We start from the raw sequence: 19,819 nt of genomic DNA, 5'->3' as shown, positions 1-19,819 counted from the left end.
TTCACCTTCTAGTTTCTTTATGTTCTTCAGTCTACCCCTGTACCACTTCTTTCTCTGGTCCTCAAGCAGTCAAAGGCCCACCTGACACCCTCATCACCCCTTTGGAAGCTCAGAACGCGACGATGATTATGTCTTTGAAAATTCGCTCTAGCCTCCTCATCGTTGCTGTACTCGCTCTATCGACTATGGTGACTTCCAAGCCTACCTCCAGACACCATCACCGACACGAGGCCAAAGTTGCAGCTGCGAAAAACCTCAAGCCCTTGAAGCAGTTCAATCCACGCCAACAACATACAAAGAGAACTGAAATTGCTTTCATTCCAAAGCCGAAGCCAAGTGTTACTATAACATACATCCCTACAGTAGCAACAGGTACCGCGAAAGCTCCAGTTCCTATCATCCAAGGGCCGTCAGACGCTTCCAAGAATCTGCCAGGAATAGGTCCTATCATCCAAGGACCGTCAGACGCTTCCAAGAATCTGCCAGGAATAGGTCCTATCATCCAAGGGCCGTCAGACACTTCCAAGAATCTGCCAGGAATAGGTCCTATCATTTCTCCCCCGACAAATGGGAATCCTCCAACTGTGGATTCGAAAGCGGGAGACCTTGTTGACGGTCTTCTCAAAAATGTCTTCGGCGACTCGAAACCTTTGAATCCATTGTCCGACACAAAAGCTAACACAAACCTTCCCAAAGTGGGCAGTGATCCCAGTCCACTCCGCACAGGCATAGAACTTAGCCCTTTGAAAGATAAAGATGATCAAGATGGTAAAGTCTCATATGTGGTAGACTCGGACTTGGGCCCATTCGACCATTCTTTCAACGCACATAGTAGGCGGGATGAGGTTGATTCGAACGATGAAGCGGACGGTAAGACTTGCTCCCTTTTTTATAAGTGTTAAAACTCATTATTTCTAACAAAATTTAGTTCCGACAAATTGATAGTCTTGAATCGTTACTGAAGAGGATGACTCTTTTTTCACTCCTTAGTTGTACACTCTTTCGCCTTCTTCCCCAACCATTAGAAGATGACTCTTATAATATCTTCAAAATGTTCATTGTAATGTTTACAGAATTCTGTATATTCGTGGATGAAATTGACATCACCCCTTCCACGACGTCACTCTTTACTTTGCCACTCCTTAAATTGCATCAATTTTGACTCCATTACAGTTATACCACTTGATAATAGCTGAACCCCTCATCGCTGACTTAACAGTCATGCTTAACAAAATATAACTTTCCAGACATGGTTCTCAAACCCCTGGAACGTCTTGTAGGAATTTTGGGGGAGATTCCGTAAGGAATTCTTGCAAAACATAATCACATACGTACGTATAAGGTATCAATACTTCTCTCTGAGCTCAGTGTGAGAGACAAATGTTGAAAGGAAAAAAATATCACGTCGATGTTAACTAGTAGCAGATAAGAAGAGGCAGACACATGTAGAAAGGGGACGGAAAAATATAGGCGATGTCGGATATATAACCAGATCGTGGCGTGAGGGGTTGATTCGTAAGTGACAAGCATAATGTAGAAGGGCAATAGTCCTGGTCGTCAAGGGTCGTTCTTAAAGGACGAGACACATCTTTTTCTTGTTCTTCAGAACAGGGGGCTCCAGGGCAGCTACAATGGCCTAGGTGTATTAAGATGTCATAGTCATTAGGATACGATCTGGCGGAGTTGCAACGGAAAAGAACGCACTTCGTCGAACACATTCTTCAAACCCTTTTGCGTCAGAGCCGAACATTCTACGTATTTGACTGCTCCGAGTTCCCGTGCAAGTCTTTCTCCCTGCTCACTCGTGACCGGTCTCTGCTTCTGCCTGGACAGCTTCTCTATCACTTGAGCATCATCCCTCAAATCGACTTGTGTTCCGACGATAAGGCAAGGTACACCTGGACAGTGATGATGCACTTCTGGGAACCATTTCTCCTTCACGTTCTCGAAGGAGGCAGGAGAAGTCACGCTGAAGCAGACCAAGAAAACATCTGTCTGCGGGTACGACAGTGGGCGTAAACGGTCATAATCCTCCTGACCTATAACCCGGAAGCAATAGTGGTTAAAACGATAACACACACGTAGAATCGACAAATGGTGAGCAAATAGACGCACCAGCGGTATCAAAAAGACCTAACGTGTAAGGATCCTCGCCAATCATCACTGTGACAGCATAATTGTCGAAAACCTATACAGAGGCGACGGTTGAAATAACTCCGCCATGGAGGAAATATTGATACACACTGTTGGGACGTATTCACTAGGAAATTTATTTGTGGTATACGAGATCAACAGGCAAGTCTAAACGCGTGAATAGTTCGCAACCATCAGGTAGGAATAAAAGGTGAGAACTTCATGACGTACCTTTCCAACAGCACCATCCCCAACGACCACACACTTAATTGTCTGCATGTTGATGAGATTCTAGAATATGATTCACAGAATTGATACGACTGCCACAAAAGATAAGTCAGTACTCATAAGCAATACTATCCCTCTGAGCCGTCTCTTATCGCCTGAAGACATTGGCGGCGTGGCAACAGAGCCTCGTGGCTGTGTTTCATAGGGTAGAAGACGGTAAGAAGGACGAAAGGCAGGCAACTCACAGATCTAGAAAGGAATTTTAACAAGTTCTGTAGATAGGCGCAAGAGATAGGTGGGTGAACGAACCAGTTACACGATAGAATGAACCGTTGGCTTATGCAGGCTCGTGGACCGAAATGAGGCAAGGGGCTGTATGAAATAGACAGGGAGCTGGAAGCAAAGTAAGCACGGTAAAGGCGGGGACAAGAAAGCGAAAGGAGCACCTTGGGAGCGAACGGGTGGGGTTGAACGGACTGGTTTAAGATATGACTGTCACTGACGGTGAAGGCGTTGGTTGCAACGACTTGATCGCTCTGGTAAAGGAGCACGGCCTTGTCCGTGGCATAATGCCAAACAACATACAACACAATCACTTGCCCCCTGATAATGATAACAATTGCACTGATGCTAAATATGATACAAAATCCCTAACAAAACAACAACTATACTATTATACGAATAACTAAGCTATCATATCCCATTATTGTGCACGCTTTCTCTGAGAGGTATCCTCTGTGTAATGCATCACTTCAATCAGTCTTGACACTCATCACATGTATGAACTTACACGCACGCGTCCCAGTCCCATTGTGGGTACTACTAGGTGCTGCTGCAACAGGTTGCGGCCACCAAAACAGTCGTCCTTGAGTCGTCCCAGTGACCATCAAACCTTCCACGCCAGGCCGTCCGTCAAATGTCTACAACAGGCGAAGTCAGCTCCCGAAGTTACACCGGATCTACCACATATACTACTCACAGCTGCAGCCTGTATTAGGTCGCCTAGAGAAAGAAAGGCCAGTGCGTGAGGACAAACACAGACGGCACATTTGCACACGATCCATACCTTCTGGATGTTTAAGCCCATATACAATCACTCCTTTCTTCCTATCCCACACAAGCGCACATCCGTTTACGGTGCCATAGAGAACTGCTTGGCCCCTGGTGGCGAACACGGCGGGGAAACTCTTCTGCTTGAGAGATTGGAGCTTTTCCGATGTATATGTTCGCTCGATAACGCCTTTGCTCTCACTTGGTTTCAGTGTTACCAAATGACATTGCCCGCCCTCTTGCGCAACTAATAGATAGGTACCAGTAGGTGGCAGGTCAATAGACGTGCTGGAAATGATGTCAGTTATTGATTTACAGAAAGAAGGTAAAATTAATAACATGGGTTTTTTGGACGGGAAGAAAACATGGGCACGGAGAGTTCCATTTGGTACTTCGGAATACCATCTAAGTATAACGCTGTCAGTCGTCGCTTATTTTGAATTCCAAATTTAACTGCACTCACAAAACTCCGTCACGGCAACCTCCAATAAGCGCGTCTCCATTGAACACAAACCGGATAGCAGTTACGCCTGACCGAACAATGTCACGCTGAGACTGCCAGCTTCCTAAAATCATTGAATTGAATAGCCTCCAAATTTTAACCAACCAAAAAAAGATTACTTACCATTGTTAAGTATCCACACCTTAACGCCAGAAGGTGTCGTAACAGCAATGCGATCCTTGGCGTATGCCATACAGACGGGAATATCTAGCATTGCTACCTCTGACACAAGAAACAATTTGGTGAACTTCCATTCCTTGCCCTTTAAATTTGCATGACTATGTTGGCAGATAAATCTCACATCAGAATAAGACTCACGTTCCGTGTCCACTTCATGATCATACCGTCCGCCGTTAATGTCAGCACGCCTGAATCTGCATGCATCCAGCATACACAAACAACAGCAGTATTGTGGGACAGCCTGGCAACCTCAGCAGCAGGTTGCTTGTTTTCCCATATCCGCAGAGTGCGATCGGCGCCTATTTTACCTTCAGTAAGACTATTCGAATTTGAATTGATGGACACAACTTACAAACTACAGCGATCTGAGTCCCATCTGAGCTAAATACGATTCTCTGTATACCGACATTCACACCCGATCTACTGCTTTGCATTTGATAGCTTGCGCTAGAAAGAGTAGCTGGCCAATCTGTACGAGGAGGCGGTCGCTTTGATTCTGCAGGCTCTAGACTGCGCTCACGTTTCCCTGATGGCGGACGATACGATGAGGCTGTCGCGACTGGTTTTGGTGGTAAAGGGTGAGTCATGGGTTGTGGGACTTTGGTAATAATTATTAGCACTGCCATAACAAAAAGTAACAAGAAATACAAGATATGTACCTTTTGGCGGTGTGTTCGCAGTCTTGATTGGAGAAGAAAGGACAGGCGGAACTTTGAACAGTGATGTATTGTCATTAGAAGTGGGAGTGGGTTGGGACTGTGGAAGGGGAAGGGGTAGAGGAGAAGTAGATCTGGCCTTCTTAGGAGTTGGCCCTTTGCTATTTTCAGGTAGTTGAGAATTATCTTCAGTAAACACATCGCGAGACCGTTTTAGAGAAGAACTTGAAGGTAATGAAGGGAAGGTTTCATTCGAGATTTGTGTCACTTGACTACTTGACTCGGGATCCAAAGGTATGGATGAAGGTACGTTTGCTTGTTTTTCGTCAACACACGATATCCTTTTCCACTTCACTAATCCAGTTTGAGGAGGTACGGGTGGTGTAGGAGGTGGATGGTCAGGCTGCGGAGGAGGCGGTGAGGGTGATGCATAACGCATGATGTGCGATAGTCCTATTTTCACCGATGAAGAGGTCGGAGTGGTATGAGACGAGGTCGTAGATGTTGCTGGTATCGTGGAAGAGTTAGTTGCTGTAGAGACATTACCATGTAATGCATTTGAGCTGGAGCCAGAACTTCTCGCTGCTGACCATTTTGCACCAACCACAACCGGTTTTTTGGGCTGCTGCGTTGGTGGAGCGGGACCTACAAGAGATCGCGGGCCTTTGGGGACCGATTTCTGCGAAGTGATAGGAAGAATGCGCCCAGAGGAAGGTCGAATTCCAAGAGGATTGGTTGAAGACCCAGAAGGAATATATGCCAGAGATTTCGGGTCAGGTGGAGGCGAGGAATTTCTGGGTTGAATGGGTAAAGCAGAAACTCTTGAGGATAATGGCGTAGGTAGCAAATCTGGCGCTTTTTCTTGAGAATGTGCAGAACGCATGGCTCGTAAATTGATAGGGACGCCTGGGTTTCGTGTCAAAGAATCACGGTCAACAGTTGACCAATCTTCGGTCATCTTACTACTCGAAGCCACAGCATTAGGGGTTGTAGGTGGAGTTTTCTTTGAATGCTATAGAGAAATTCGGTCAATATAACGGTCGCGTTAGCTTGATGGGTCCACGTACTGAAATAACCTCCTCCTGGGACATTGCAGCTTGTGGAACCGCCTTCATCTCAGCTGATTGTTTGTTGACGGGATTTGACACATTCGAACTGGATTCCTTGAGAATTGCGTGGACAGTCCTCTCATTCTGTGTCTCTTGAACAGTCTTCTCATCGATAGGTACCTCGTCAAGGACTTTGGTTTCATCTTGTACTTCAAGACCTCTGTAATCTATAATTTGATCCTTAGTGGTATAAAACTTGTGAAAAAAGGGAGGGATGCTACCATTCTCCAGAGACGACGAAGGCTGCTCAGAAGGAAGACGTGTTGTGGAAAATATGACGTTCACAGACGGAATATGCATTGATACATTTTCTAACCTAGATTTGTCACTGACCGTAGTTGGGGGAATGGTTTCCACAGATAGGTTGTCGAATGAGATATTACTCGAGGGGTTGGTTGACGTAATGATAGAGGCTGCCGGAGAGGGAGAGGGTAAAGGAGGTGGGGACAGAATGGATGGAGGGTGTATTGGTGACAACAAAGGAGAGACCGTATTACATAGCAAAGAACCAGAAGGTATGGCTTCACCAGGAGGACAAGGAATGGGTTCATCTTGTGCATGAGGCCCTGAAGACACATCTCTAGCAAGAGATTCAAAGGAAAGAAATTCTCTTTCGGAGCGGTTTGGAGTCGTTTCATCCGGCAAAGGATCGTGTTTTGGGAGAGGGGAATTAGCTGGAGAACAACTCGCGCTACTTAAGTCCATGGGCGAAAGGCTGCGTTCTGCGCGCGAGAACTATAATTTCAATTAGGTCTCCGTTCTTAACTTCAAAATTGCAACGTACATCATCCATTTCTTCGCCTTCAATTTGGGTCAAAGATTCTGAGGTCGGCTCACGAGCATGATCGGCAGATACAGGTGAGGGTAGTTGGACAGGCGACTGCTCGACAATGTCAATGATGGAAAGTGGAATACAAGGACTACGTATGGTTTCGAGAGGTGCGGTTCCGAATGCAGGTGAAGGGGATGGGGGAGAACGGGTTTCGGTCTGTACTGAGGCGGAGGTGTAGACGCGCGGAGTAGGCGCGCCCAATGGGTATCCAAGAAATCCAATAGAAGATGGCGGTTCGTCTGAAACAAATGTGATGAATAAGAAGAGACGGTAATAATTATAAACGAATGCGTTGAAGCTGACTTTCGATATAACTCGCATATGACGTCTTCCTCGAGTAACTCTTTCGCATTTTCGGCGGAAGACCACCTACATTGCCCTGCTCTTTCTTTTGCTCCTTTTTGGATAAAATATTCCCAATGTCTTCTTCGCCATTGTCATCAGAAACGCTCGCAACATCCGCTTCTAGAAGGAAGGTATTGTCGTCGCATAGCAGAGTCTTTCCATCTTGATCTGTTGGCGCGGCCACCGCAAACAGTAGTGGCTGTCCCTTGTTGATGGCGAATTTCTTCCCTGCAATAAAACTGAAGCGCGCTATACTCGTAGAGGATTCACCTGAGTCTGATTTCTCTCTAATGTAGTCTCGTTTGATTACGACGTGTGCTTTTGGCGTTGAGCCTTGAGGCACCAGGCGAAGAGGACCCTTGACTCCAAGAAGCGAGGCAAGCGCGTCGTAGGACACATGCGCCCCAGCATCTGAAGCGCTTGAGTCTCCCATGCAGATTAAACAAGAAGAACCGCTTGAATATTGGGGCGGTACGAATATGGAGAATACAATACTGATGGTGGAGGAAACAGAAAAGCAAGAAGTTAAAGGCCAGAAAGTGGGTGCTATTATGTCACGTGCACACCATCCATCCGAGGCCATTTGCGTTGATGCGCTTGTTGTCTTGAACTTCCAAGTTGTGCAAGTGCAAGTCCTAAGTATTGAGACCTCAAATCTGTAGATTTTTTATATGACCTCTTAAACAAAGTAGACGATTTACAAGTTCACTCAGCAGAATTTGAAAGTACTAGTAGCACTGACTCCAATTAAGCATCCCGCCGGCGCAGTGTCACGGTCCACCCGCCGTTGTACACTGCTGCAGTGCCGGACTTTGGTTCAACGGCACTGCAAAGTGGCTTCAATGGTGGTGAAATTATATTTGAGATACAATTCAGACTGCAACAATTGTAATTGACAGAATATTGTCTATGCGGTCTAAAAATTATTAGGCAGCCCAAAAAATAACACTTGGCGCACTGCGGCAGTGGGGCAGTGCGCGCCTCCAGCGCCTACCAGGTCACGATAGCGTGACTAGTCACTTCTGTTTGTCACATCGTGTGAACATCAGTACGACCTATATAATTACGACTGATCTTAGGTGTCATACTGTATCCACAAATGGTGCACTACTATGGTCCGTTAACTCGTATCAGGTCACCTCTGGCACACCGTGTTTCCATTTAATTCCCGAAAATTTGGCAACCTCCATAGATATTTGCCTGATGGCTTTCACTTCTTCTGTAGTGGCTCCGCCTCGTTTGGCGCCGTCAAGGTGCCATCCTATTTGCTGAGGCGTATCGCTTGCAATCAGAGCTGCAACCAACGTATATGATGTTTCAAGTTGTGATAAAGTTTCTCCGTGTCCATACGTTATTCCGTACGCAATCGTTCTTGAAAACCATCCTATATAAAATTTTAGGAAAAACCAAGGCCGGTGTTAAATGGATGACCGCACCAAGATCAGGATATATGGTAGTGAGTAATCCGTCGACAGAATCAGCGGTTTCTCCATAGATTGAACGAAACGTAGACATCCCCTTCGCCTCATATTCCGCAAGCGAAATACTAGTATCTCTGGGCGGAAAAGTCAGGGGAGGTGAAAAATGAACTACTGAGGAGAAACCTTTGTATCTCGGTTACTTTCCACTCATCTGGAATTGCTGTATTCAATACTTGCAGAGAGTTGATAGCCTTCACGACTAATATCATTCTTTGCAGTGCTAATGAATTAACATCAATGAGGAATACCTTTGAATAACCACTTATCATTCCGGACTTGAAGATGGCTTCGCGCATTTTCTGAGCAAGTTTCTTGGATTGTTTTTCAAGGTCCTCTTGTTCGTGATAATGACCGAGATCTTCGAGAACGTTCTCCAAAACATACTTCACTCCCTCCGGTTGATTACTTGCACTGAATACGACAGTGGCAACGATGTACCAAGGGTTCTGAAAGACTAGAAAATTTATCACTCATGGGCGATTGCGAGGACGATGCTACCAAGTTATCGGTTCTAAAGCAACATTTACTCACCAGGAGATTCTGAGACGTCTCCAGAACGAACGCCTGCAGTCATCCTAGTAGCTCCATGCCTGCCATCAACCTTGTTAAATCCTGGAAAGAGATGTTTTAGGGAATTTAGAAACGTCGATGAAATGATGGATGCCATTAGTGGAAAGATTTGCAGTTGCAGACAGTCGACTTCCAGCCCGCGAGTGCGGTCACCAGAACTAGGCCTAAATCGGCAATGCCTTATCGACAATCAACGACATCGACCGATCGCATTGTACAAGCAGCGTCAACACTTGTTGAAATAGGGCAAGAATGAAGATTGATTTTGATTAAGCACTGTACAAGGAAAGGATCGGGTCACTGTCAAATGTCGTGTTCATGTATGCGCATATACGCCTACTACTTGATAAAGGGGCTATAGTAACCTAATACAGTATCTGATATGTTGAACGAAGATAGGCAAACGAACACATGGTTAGATTGCTACATCCATTCAAGGTACCTGATCCTGTCCAAAAAATCCTGTCCCCCAGCTTTTTCAGTGGTTGGTAGAACATTCTTAAGTTTGGACTTCCATCGCTTCGTCTTCTTCATCCGATGCATTGTCCTGCGGGAAATTATTCTCTGTGCATTGTTGTAAATTCGCAATAGGAGGCAGCATCACTTTCATTGTGAATGCACAATCACAGAGACAGAGAAGCGAATTCTCTGACATGGGATCTTTGAGAACAGTCAGAGCTCTTTCGGCAGCGGCAAACTTTGCAACCGTCAAGCTTGCCGAGACAATCGGTCCGACTATCATAGTCCCATGTACTGTGACTGCAATCCCCTCCTGCTCCACCATATCATAGGTTTTATTCTTTTTTCTGGCAGACACTATCAACATCTCGTCGTTATATACAGATTACACATGGGACTTACTCAAATGAAACCATTCTGCACCCTTCACCCGCAGTCCACTCCAAGAGTTCACTAACAGGATCTTTGTCTACAGCTGGAGAAAGGGCTTCCAAAACATCTGACATGACATGCTCTACAACGCTAGCTGTCTTTTCATAGTCGTACCCAGAATCCACCAGCACCGCTCCAATGACGCTCTCAAAGACATCACTAAGGGCTTTAGGAGGATCATATTTCCACCCATTTTTGACGATTTCTTTTCCCGAAAGGTTTTCCAACAGCGGTGAATAAAAGTCAATGGCTGTGGTCAAGTTGATACTGTTGCTCAGCATCACTTTATGTAGTGCCAATTTGCGAACAGCTAGATAAGCCAGGCTGGGAGAACAAATAGCCTTTGTCCTCGGCAAAGCTAGCTGATGAGAAGTCGCATCAGGAAATTTGCGAAATAGGTAATAAATGACCACCAAATCGAGGATGGCTGAGAGACAATCAGAAGGGGCAAGAATAATAACCGTTCTTACGCACCGTCTCCTAAAAATTCTAGACGCTGGTATGAAGGAACGTTCGAGTTAGTGCACGAGGGATGGCTGAGGCTCTCCAGTAAAAGATGATTATAGCGAAATTTATAACCGAGATCTTTCTCCAAGCTAGAAAATAGAGGAGCAATAGTCGTTGGTTCAATGTTTTGACTATAGCGCATGAACCATGGAAGTGATCCTCCGAACTCAAGACCTAAAGCGGTTCCTGTCTGCAAAGAAAGTGGAATGCTGCCCGCAAGAAAGCTGGCCCCTAAAATTGCTTCCATGCAATCTTGCAAACTACGTCGCGGATATGCACTGTTGTAGTATCTTTGAGGAATTATACTGTCTGTGTAAAGCGGAGATTGCAGCACATATCTATATTTGAAAATACTCGGAATTTCTGAATTTACAAAGCGTCCGAACGCAAGGTCCAGTGCTCTGCGTAAAAGAAATTGATTTTGGACATATCTTTGTCGCAAATTAGACAGTTGGCCTTCGTGTCGGTTAGGATATTTATTCAGGAGGTGGACAGTAGTGCACAGTTGCAAGACAGCGTCGCCTAAGGTTTCCATTCGTTGATTGTTAAACGGCATCGTGGCCGACGGAATTGTGAAAGCCTCGATAATTAGATTAGTTGTTATAGCTGGTAATCCCAATTCAAATCGTGCTGATTGTGCTCTATAACAATCTGTCATGCGGCGACATAAGACAGGAAGTACGTCGAAGGCGTCAAGAATCGAGCTAGAAATTGGCAACCAGTTACATTTCCTCAGTGGCAATAAACGACCATCCGGCACAGAGACCATGACGGTATTGGCCGAAGTATGATCCATGGAATACGCCCCCATATTTGAACGTGGACGACGTAGAGCCTCTAAGAGCGGACCGTCACATGGAACGAGAGCCGGACGTTTTTTTCTTGCCCATTTTGCCATCCAGTATTCATAATAGGTTGCGCCCGCAGCTTCTCGAGAACCGGGTGTAGGCACGGACATGGGAGACAAATCATGACGAATCCTTCGGAGCAGATGGATACTCCCCCAGTGATTGACGGAGATGACAACTAACTTTTCGTAATCTTCTTCCGATACTTGACTCCAGTCGCTAATGCCATGAGGGTTCGACAAGAGTAGCTCCATTGCATGGAAGTCGGGCAATAGTGCAGCTGTGACCGGCACGAGGTAAAGGCTGAGAGAAGAAGTTAAGGGTCTTGAAGTGATGGTATACCAAATTCCTAATTTGGTGAATTCGTGCATAACTGCTCTTTGGTCGTATTCATCATCCTTTTCAAAAGTGAGAAGTTTTGCTGGGAGTGTTTTCACCGGTTGCCCAGCAATGGTTATTTCTTCCGGATGCAGTGGAGTACCAGTTACCAGTCCTGCGACAAGCCGTTCACCGATGACAATAGGATGAATCCATAATTTATTTCCAATACACCATGGGTCGCGAATCAACACATTCATAATCACGGGTATTTCAGGACGCTTAGTTTTCTGGGGACGGTGGGTTTTTCCTATCGATTCTCCATCTTCCGAGTGTTTCGCCATGGGAAGGAGGTATTCATCAAAGACATCGAGTTCTTTTAACCGTTTTACAGCCTTGAAGGCGACAGCTCGTCGAGCTTCCCTTTTGGACCGCCTGATTGGGCCAGAAAAGAAAAGGTCCTCAGGTGAGAGAGGTAAAGCTCGAGGAAGCTGGACTGTAGCCTGGAAGTCACCTCCGTACTTAGGAACATGAGCGGTGGTGAATGCGTCACAAGGAATGAGGGAACAAAGATAATTGAGGAGGTTCAGGGAGTTGTCGTAGTTGAGTACAGCTCCTGTGGATGGTACAACATATCTCTCACGTGCCATCATATCGACAGGGTCCGTTTCATCGTCGCTGCCAGATTCATCATCATCAATATCCATATGACGAGTTTGGTAGACGCGATTGACTTCAGGCTCTTTCTGTTTTAGAGCATGATACTTTTCGAGCTGGGCTGTGTCGTTCTCTTGGATCATCACAACATATGTTGACCCATCCTTTCTCGCTCGGCCTCGGGACTGAACATATCCAACCATATGTTGAAGAGGATCAAACCGGACAACAAGATCACATTCCTGAATGTGCATAAATGATAATACTCTTTATGTTTCAAAACAACAATTACCTTAAAATCTAACCCTTCCTCAGCAACTGATGTCGCAACGACTAGAAGAAAAGAGATCCACGGACAGTGAATTATAGGCGAAGATATTTTTTAAATGGATATAAGGCTCACGAATATTAATTTGGCGGTCCCTAAAACGTTTCACAGGGTCTCCATGAGTGCGATCTGTTTGCTTTGAGATTCCATCGCTATTTGTCCCTTGCCCAGTGAGAAAGGCACACTGAATTTTCCCATAAAGTTCCGGAATAGACGGAAGGATTTTCGATAGGCAAGAAGCCACTTGCCGTTGTTCAACAAAGATAATGCATTGAAACGTTGGCATATTGGCGCAGTAATGTACCAGGATGTCGACCAGTAGCTTCACTTTTGGTGTGCACCAAGCCAATGGCACATGCGTTGAGAGTGGCAGACCGCTAGTCCCAGTTGGAAATATATCCGTGTATTCATAAAGGATATCAGCAAGTAAGGAGAAGTCATCTGGAAAAGGCGTCGAGCATGAAGGAGGAACAGGTAGAATTCCCTCCATTGCCATCACATCATCAAGTTTTGCCACGATCGATTGCTTGTTCTCGACAATCACTCTACAAGCATGGTAATGAATTTCTTGATAGAGAAACAAAGAAGCACAATATGGTCCCAGGTCATTCAGTGTGACAAGATAGCGGTTTTCTATATTTGCCCAAGGGATGTCCAACTGATTCCAGAGCTGGATATCAATAACTTTGAGGCACTGGAATAAGGTGGGTGAAGGGAAGTCATATTCTGCAGGAGGACGGGAGTAAACTCTAACCAACTTTGATGAAAGTCAGTACATGCGAGAAATATTCCAAGTATCCTTACTTCCGTGGCTTTGGGAGAATGAGCAACGAGTTCTTGAACGTGATCGCGGACTGCAGTGACTTTCGCGTCCAAATTTTTTTCCAGACTAGCTAGAGATCCTCGTGGATCCTTTACATTCCAGATAGGAGAAGCCGTCATTCCAAAGATCTTCGGGCGAAGATGAGTAGGACTATGAAAATATTCGCGTAGAACGCCATTATATGGATGATTCTTTCGAGCATGGTGACATTCATCAAAAATCATCAACGATACCTTATCTAGAGCCCAAAGTGAATGGGTCAAGATATTGAGGAATACCTGGGCTACCCAAAAAAATAAGACTTGCGTAAATTGCAAAAAGAGGACAGGTACCAGTCATTACAACCACGTCACAGCCTTCGAGACGTTCCTTCCACCCGATTCTATCACTTAAATCTAAGTCTAGTGCTCCATGGAATTTTGCGACTCTTAGGGACGAGTTATTAAGGATGAACGCGTATTGCTGTTCCACGAGCGCGACCTTCGGGACCAGAAAGGCTATAAGTTTACCAATGGATTTTTCCTGCGAAGAAATCCATTTGATGAGGAGTAAACTGACGAGGGTTTTACCAGAGCCAGTATCCATCGCCGCAATAACATTCCCTACCGTAAATGTCAAGATTGTTTAAACCTATCAAAGTTTGCTAATCGAACCTTGTTGTGCTCTTGAGAATATTTCTTCTTGATAGCGCCTCGGCAGCAGCGACTCTTTAATCAGGTCGTCGGCACTCATTTTGAGTTGACGATGCCTTACAGGAAGATGGCAAAACCTTAAGACCACGATATCGATCAGTGGTTTTAAGCGCTCGACTCGAAGCCTGATTTAATGGCATGATAGTGTTGTGGACCTGTCCATGACCCTGGACGTTGGAACTTTGACAGAAGTCTGTCTCGCACGCGGTCCGGCAGTTTCAACAAATCACGTGTTGTAGAGATTTTGATTATGCCTCTGGCGCCACATCAGGCATTCCATGTCCTGGAGATTCCGCAGAAAATGTCAATTGCGCAACGTCTGCCGCAGCTATTTCTAATATACTTAACCTACAAGGATAAATCTTAGGAAACAGAAAAGTTGTATCTCTGTATTACCTGCTCTCTCGACAATCATATCGATCAAACACTCCAAAATCTAATCGTTTCGACACTGCGACTCCTTTAACCCGATCAGTGACCATGGCTGTAAACCCAAATGAAGACACCGAATTGTGAGTAAACGATGCTAATATCCTGGACACCGCTGAACACCGTGGTCCAGCAACGATGCGCTCAGGAAGTATGGAATCATTGGTCCCAGGGAGTCAACCCCCCCTTCCCCGTCTCCGCCACCGTCGCCAACTTTGGACGATGTTTTAGACGAATTTACGGCAAAAGAACTTCAAGAATTAAGCGAGGATGTCAATAATGAAGAAACTGAACGCTTAATAGCCGTTTATAGGCAGAAAAGGATTGATGAGGAACGTAGGGATAGACTCCGAGCACGATTTGGAGAAGTCTATCCTATCGGAAGGGAAGATTACACTAGAGAAGTCACAGATGCAAGTAAAGTAGATGAGGAGGATGACAACGAAGAAAAGGGTACAGGTGTGATATGTTTTTTGTATAAAGATGGGTGCGTTTATCACCCCTTTCTATTGAGGATCATTATTAACGTGAAATAAAATGTTCAGGATACCTAGAAGCGATCGCGCCTTTCAGCACGTTCGTGGCTTAGCAAGAAAATACCCTCGTAGCAAATTTGTTTCGATAGTTGGAGATAAATGTATCCCCAACCTTCCAGATTCCAGAGTCCCCATGTTGATCGTGTACAGAAAAGGGGAAATCAGACAACAAATTGTTGCATGGGGTGCTGATCGTGAACGTCGTCAAGAGGGTGAGAATCTATTGTTGTAGTCTTGTACGAGACTAACCTGCGAAACGCAGAACTCGAAGCTATTTTACTAGTAACGGGTGCTCTTGATATCCCAGATCGTGTAGAGCCAACAGGAGGAAAAGACGAGGAAGAAGATGAAGATTTTGAGGAAGACGATGGTGACCCTTCATCTAGGATGCGCTCAGCCGCAACATCTACGAATGCGCGCGCTCCCAGGAACATTAGGTCTCAAAAAAAGAAGGACGACTCAGATTCAGATTTCGAATTCGACATGTAATAGAATGAAACGAAAAAATCATGTCAATTAGAGTTGTTGAAAGTGTAAGCTGGAAATAATTACTTGCAGCACCTAACTTTCGTTCTGGCACTCACGTCGCGTTTCGACTATTATGTTATCACACGTACACGTGACTTAATTATCACGGTTGGCATCCATCAGTGTCACTGGAGTAACGGTCCTCTATCATGATAGTACTTGCTCTTTGTCAACGTTTGCTACTGTGGGTCTAGGTTTTCCGATATCATTTACCAGCCTCTCTATTATTTTGAAATTTCACTTCTGGATTAGGATGCAAGTTCAACATGGAGTCTGCGGTGCCCATAGCGTCCCAGACCAATTCTTCAGACTACTATGACGACGACTCTCAATTTTTGGAAGCTCTGAATACCACTGTACTCCCTGGAGATGTGCCCATATGCAGTCCTCTAAGAGATCAGTCTTTAGTACCATCTCAAACTTGTGACACCCTTCCCCCAACCCAACCCTCTACAAAGCGACGTCGTGACGATTTTCAATCTCCAGAAGAAAAGGATGGGGTACAAATCCCGTCTGAAGATGAGGTCTACGGACCAGCTCATTTTGGAGATTTTGGAGAGTATATGCGAAGGAAGAGGGCCAAACTTCAAATACAGAACAGTGATCTGGCGCAGTCCCGTGAATCTGGGATATTCAAGGGTCTGTCGATATATGTGAGTTAATTTATGATTGTTCATGAAATTTATTCAATACCAAACTCTAGGTCAATGGATGGACCCGTCCATCTGTGCAACACTTGCGACAGATGATAGTTCAGCATGGTGGTGTTTTTCAGGCCTATCTTACAAAAAAATCCGTTGTGTGAGGAGTTCTCTTTCTCAGTGCATTTATTTGGTCTAAGTTGATTTTTGCAGCACCCATATCATCACATGCTCCCTCACTCCTGCGAAAATCCGAGAGTTTAAGCATATGAAAGTTGTTCGTCCTGAATGGCTTACTGAAAGCATTAAGAACGGGAAACTTTTGTCATGGAAAGATTTTAAATATGTGCATCAGGAGCGCATTGAACCTACTCAAGGGGCCAAGAGCAATCAAGAAAGCCTTCTTCAAGCCACCAAATCTGCACCATCAACGATCCCGCCGGTTGATCCGCTAAGCAACACTACACCACTGGCGTTCAAACATCCAGTATCCGCGGAATTGAATGCCGAGGAACAGCATTCAGCCCATGATTCCATACCTGGTAGCGATCCATGCAACAAAGGAGATCAACCACGGTTACCCAGCTATGCTGCTGACGAGTCTAACCCAAACGCGAAACGGGCAATGGCCAATCCTGAATGGCGAAAAGCTCATACCTCGGTATCTACAGACTTTATTGATGGCTATTACAAAAACTCGCGTCTCCATCACTTATCTACCTGGAAGTCTGAGTTGAAGAATCTTGTTCAAGAAGCACAAGAACGCGCTGAATCTGGCTCGTCATCGGAACGTGTTGGAAAGATAGCTTCTGAGCAACACGAAGGATTCTCTGGTGGCCTCAGTATGAAAGGATCTGAATTCGTCATGAGGTCTCCAAAAAAGTGGAAAGGTAAAGAAAGAGCTACAGGCGATGAGGACCGAGTTATCATGCATTGCGATTTCGACTGTTTCTTCGTGTCTGCTGGTTTGGTTTCCCGTCCGGAATTGAAAGGGAAACCCGTTGTAGTGTGTCACTCGCAAGGTAGTCAGGGCGGGGCTTCCAGCACTAGCGAAATTGCTAGTGCCAGTTATGAAGCCAGGGGGTTTGGTATCAAGAACGGTATGAGGTATGCCCCTGATTTCTTGATTTTCTATAGCATTTTAAATTCCTCTACTAGCTTACAGCAAGCTCGTCAATTATGCCCTGATATCATAACTATACCTTATGAATTCGATCGGTATGTGTTCCATGGAATCTACTCCGCACTAACATTTGACTAACGTCCTCCAGCTATAAGGAATATTCTCTCAAGTTCTACACAGTCTTAATGGCACACGCCGATGACCTTCAAGCTGTCTCCGTCGATGAAGCGCTTATTGATGTAACTACTGCCGTCAACCAATTACGGGTACAAAGTGGCGCACACAATCCAGCAAAAGACTTTGCAGAAATAATTCGTGCTCAGGTGCACTACGCGACAAAATGCGAAAGTGAGTTTTACGTCCTCAGACGAAATCATACGTAAATTCAATCCATCGCCAGTCAGCATCGGTATATCACACAACATACTACTGGCTCGGCTTGCTACACGACGCGCTAAACCAGCAGGTTCTTATCATTTGTTACCTGAAAATATCCCAGAAATAATGGCTCCATTACAAATTTCCGATCTCCATGGATTTGGTTGGTCAACCAAACGGAAAGCACAAGAAAAGCTTGGAGTAATCACTCTCGGAGAACTGGCGAAGAAAAGCAAAGGCGTTCTGATAGAGGCCCTTGGAAAGGCTACAGGCGAAACGCTATACAACGCTATCCGTGGTGTTGATGACAAGAAGTTGGAATCCGATAAACCTAGGAAATCAGTATCATGCGAGATAAACGTAAGTAATTGTATCATTACTCTGCTCCGTAGTCGTGAATGTTGACTATTTGGTTGTGCAGTATGGCATTCGTTTCGAGAACAATGAACAGGCTGAATCATTTATTCGTCAAATGGCAACTGAAGTAAAAAAAAGATTGGATGCAATTAACATGGTGGGCCGATCGATAACTTTGAAGATTATGAAACGTGATCCGACAGCCCCAGTCGAGCCACCAAAAGTTTGTCGCTTTCTAAATTTTCATTCCAAACTTTTCTGAGCAACCGTTTCGTGCGTAGTTTCTAGGGCATGGCGCATGCGATCTCTTCAACAAACAAATGCCTCTCATTGATCCCGGAGGAAAGGCAACGAGTGATGCAGAAATCATTGGGAATCACGCCTGCAAGTTGTTGAAATCATTTCATTTCGACCCAAAAGAATTAAGGGGCATTGGGATACAAGTACAGAAGCTTGAATCCTGTACGGCTGCCATAATGGTACCGCAAGGGCAAGCATTACTTCCCTTTAAAAGTAAAACTTCAAGTTCAACAGATGCCTCCAATACCGCTGGGTATAATAAGCAAACTCCGGAAAGGAGCAGCGACGCTGGTTTTGCTCTAGCGAACCCAACGACACACACACATGCTGATTTTGACTTGCCATCTTTTTCTCAAGTTGATATGTCTGTGTTTGAAGCTCTTCCTAGGGATGTCCGGGAGGAACTCGAGACCGAGTACAAGCGCCGTTCAGCCTCCCCTTTCACTTCTGCAGGTCCTATTGGTGACCCTATGAAAAGTCTTGCTCCTCAACAAGTTCAGGTAACCAAACGAAGGTCTGTTACTCCATCCGTTTTCCCTCAAAAACCAGAAGGAAGAGGGTCAAACTACAAGCGAATCGCGCAGCAGCTCGCACCTCGCACTGGTGCCAGTGTTTCGCCTCAGAAGAGTTCCATATACACGTGGGCAAAGAAACTTCAGGAAAAGAAGAAGCCGACTGGTGTCAGAATCACAAATGTGGCCTTGAGGGATCTGAACCTTGACCCTGATGTCTTTTTCATGTTGCCCTTGAAGGTGCAGCGCGAGCAACTTGTGAGGGCACGCCTAATCAAGCAAAAAGGCGCCATTCCGGAACCTCCCCCAAAGAAGAAGATTTTGAAGCCCCGCAAGCACGAACTGCCTCCGGATTTTGTACCCTATCGTGCTCCCAAACCGAAGGCGAATCATCCTCCGCCACCCTTTCTCCGCCAACAAGGGCCCAATAAAGGGGAAAAATTGTACTTTACGGAGACAGATGATATTCAGGCTGTTGTGGAAAAGTGGGTTATGGCATACAGGCATTGGGCACCTCGTAACAAGGACGTTGAGTTCTTGTCAAAATTTTTGGTGCAATCTGTCGACCGTTCGAAAGCGACGGACGTAGGTGTTGAGCGGGCAGTGGCAGTGATGAAGTGGTGGATGGTTTTGCTCCGACGATTCTTTCCCACTTCTGAGTATCTAGATGAGGACGACCTTGCTTGTAGCCAGAGAGACACTGTTGGGGAAGCTTGGTGGGATGCTTTATATGGAGTGCAAGATGAAATGGATAATGTCACTGCGAAGAGGTTCGGGGGTCGACTTTCCTACAAATAGACGCGCAAAGGGTTGGCGCGCTCTTCCTAATTTACATGTATTTATCGCCACGATTCCTGTTTTCATT

At 45.4% G+C, this 19,819-nt stretch overlaps 6 protein-coding genes across 6 annotated transcripts; 3 read left to right on the top strand and 3 right to left on the bottom strand.

Annotated features, from left to right (window-relative positions):
• Positions 1–128: 128 nt before the first annotated feature.
• JR316_0003541 (uncharacterized protein) lies at positions 129–1,303 on the top strand (the record flags this gene model as incomplete). The annotated part of the gene is made up of 2 exons (XM_047889312.1): positions 129–870; positions 1,248–1,303. 2 exons carry the CDS (start codon positions 129–131, stop codon positions 1,301–1,303), a joined length of 798 nt encoding a protein of 265 aa, XP_047751686.1.
• A 267-nt stretch (positions 1,304–1,570) lies between these two features.
• Positions 1,571–7,468, bottom strand: JR316_0003540 (Cell division control protein 42-like protein; the record flags this gene model as incomplete). The annotated part of the gene is made up of 19 exons (XM_047889311.1): positions 1,571–1,636; positions 1,705–2,039; positions 2,116–2,188; positions 2,245–2,301; positions 2,365–2,424; positions 2,491–2,610; positions 2,865–2,956; positions 3,152–3,281; positions 3,341–3,363; positions 3,428–3,699; positions 3,751–3,816; positions 3,875–3,977; positions 4,037–4,175; positions 4,232–4,392; positions 4,446–4,691; positions 4,753–5,761; positions 5,817–6,593; positions 6,643–6,929; positions 6,994–7,468. The coding sequence occupies 19 exons, from the start codon at positions 7,466–7,468 to the stop codon at positions 1,571–1,573; spliced, it is 4,491 nt and encodes a 1,496-aa protein (XP_047751685.1).
• Positions 7,469–8,165: 697 nt separating this feature from the next.
• JR316_0003539 (Peroxisomal protein 2) lies at positions 8,166–9,090 on the bottom strand (the record flags this gene model as incomplete). Its single annotated transcript, XM_047889310.1, has 4 exons — positions 8,166–8,419; positions 8,472–8,590; positions 8,640–8,970; positions 9,048–9,090. The coding sequence occupies 4 exons, from the start codon at positions 9,088–9,090 to the stop codon at positions 8,166–8,168; spliced, it is 747 nt and encodes a 248-aa protein (XP_047751684.1).
• A 495-nt stretch (positions 9,091–9,585) lies between these two features.
• On the bottom strand, positions 9,586–14,190 carry JR316_0003538 (Endoribonuclease Dicer-like protein 3a; the record flags this gene model as incomplete). Its single annotated transcript, XM_047889309.1, has 9 exons — positions 9,586–9,902; positions 9,976–10,404; positions 10,452–12,549; positions 12,600–12,640; positions 12,711–12,819; positions 12,940–13,392; positions 13,440–13,741; positions 13,791–14,060; positions 14,112–14,190. The coding sequence occupies 9 exons, from the start codon at positions 14,188–14,190 to the stop codon at positions 9,586–9,588; spliced, it is 4,098 nt and encodes a 1,365-aa protein (XP_047751683.1).
• Positions 14,191–14,630: 440 nt separating this feature from the next.
• On the top strand, positions 14,631–15,604 carry JR316_0003537 (Phosducin-like protein 3; the record flags this gene model as incomplete). Its single annotated transcript, XM_047889308.1, has 4 exons — positions 14,631–14,662; positions 14,713–15,066; positions 15,125–15,327; positions 15,378–15,604. The coding sequence occupies 4 exons, from the start codon at positions 14,631–14,633 to the stop codon at positions 15,602–15,604; spliced, it is 816 nt and encodes a 271-aa protein (XP_047751682.1).
• A 305-nt stretch (positions 15,605–15,909) lies between these two features.
• Positions 15,910–19,752, top strand: JR316_0003536 (DNA repair protein rev1; the record flags this gene model as incomplete). The annotated part of the gene is made up of 8 exons (XM_047889307.1): positions 15,910–16,296; positions 16,347–16,444; positions 16,498–17,391; positions 17,443–17,502; positions 17,556–17,755; positions 17,808–18,145; positions 18,207–18,365; positions 18,424–19,752. 8 exons carry the CDS (start codon positions 15,910–15,912, stop codon positions 19,750–19,752), a joined length of 3,465 nt encoding a protein of 1,154 aa, XP_047751681.1.
• Between the last annotated feature and the right edge of the window lie 67 nt (positions 19,753–19,819).

This window comes from Psilocybe cubensis, chromosome 3 (assembly GCF_017499595.1).
Source record: "Psilocybe cubensis strain MGC-MH-2018 chromosome 3, whole genome shotgun sequence".
Taxonomy (NCBI): Eukaryota; Fungi; Basidiomycota; class Agaricomycetes; order Agaricales; family Agrocybaceae; genus Psilocybe; species Psilocybe cubensis.
Note: the sequence above shows the minus strand (reverse complement) of the source record. Positions and strands in the feature narration are given on the sequence as shown.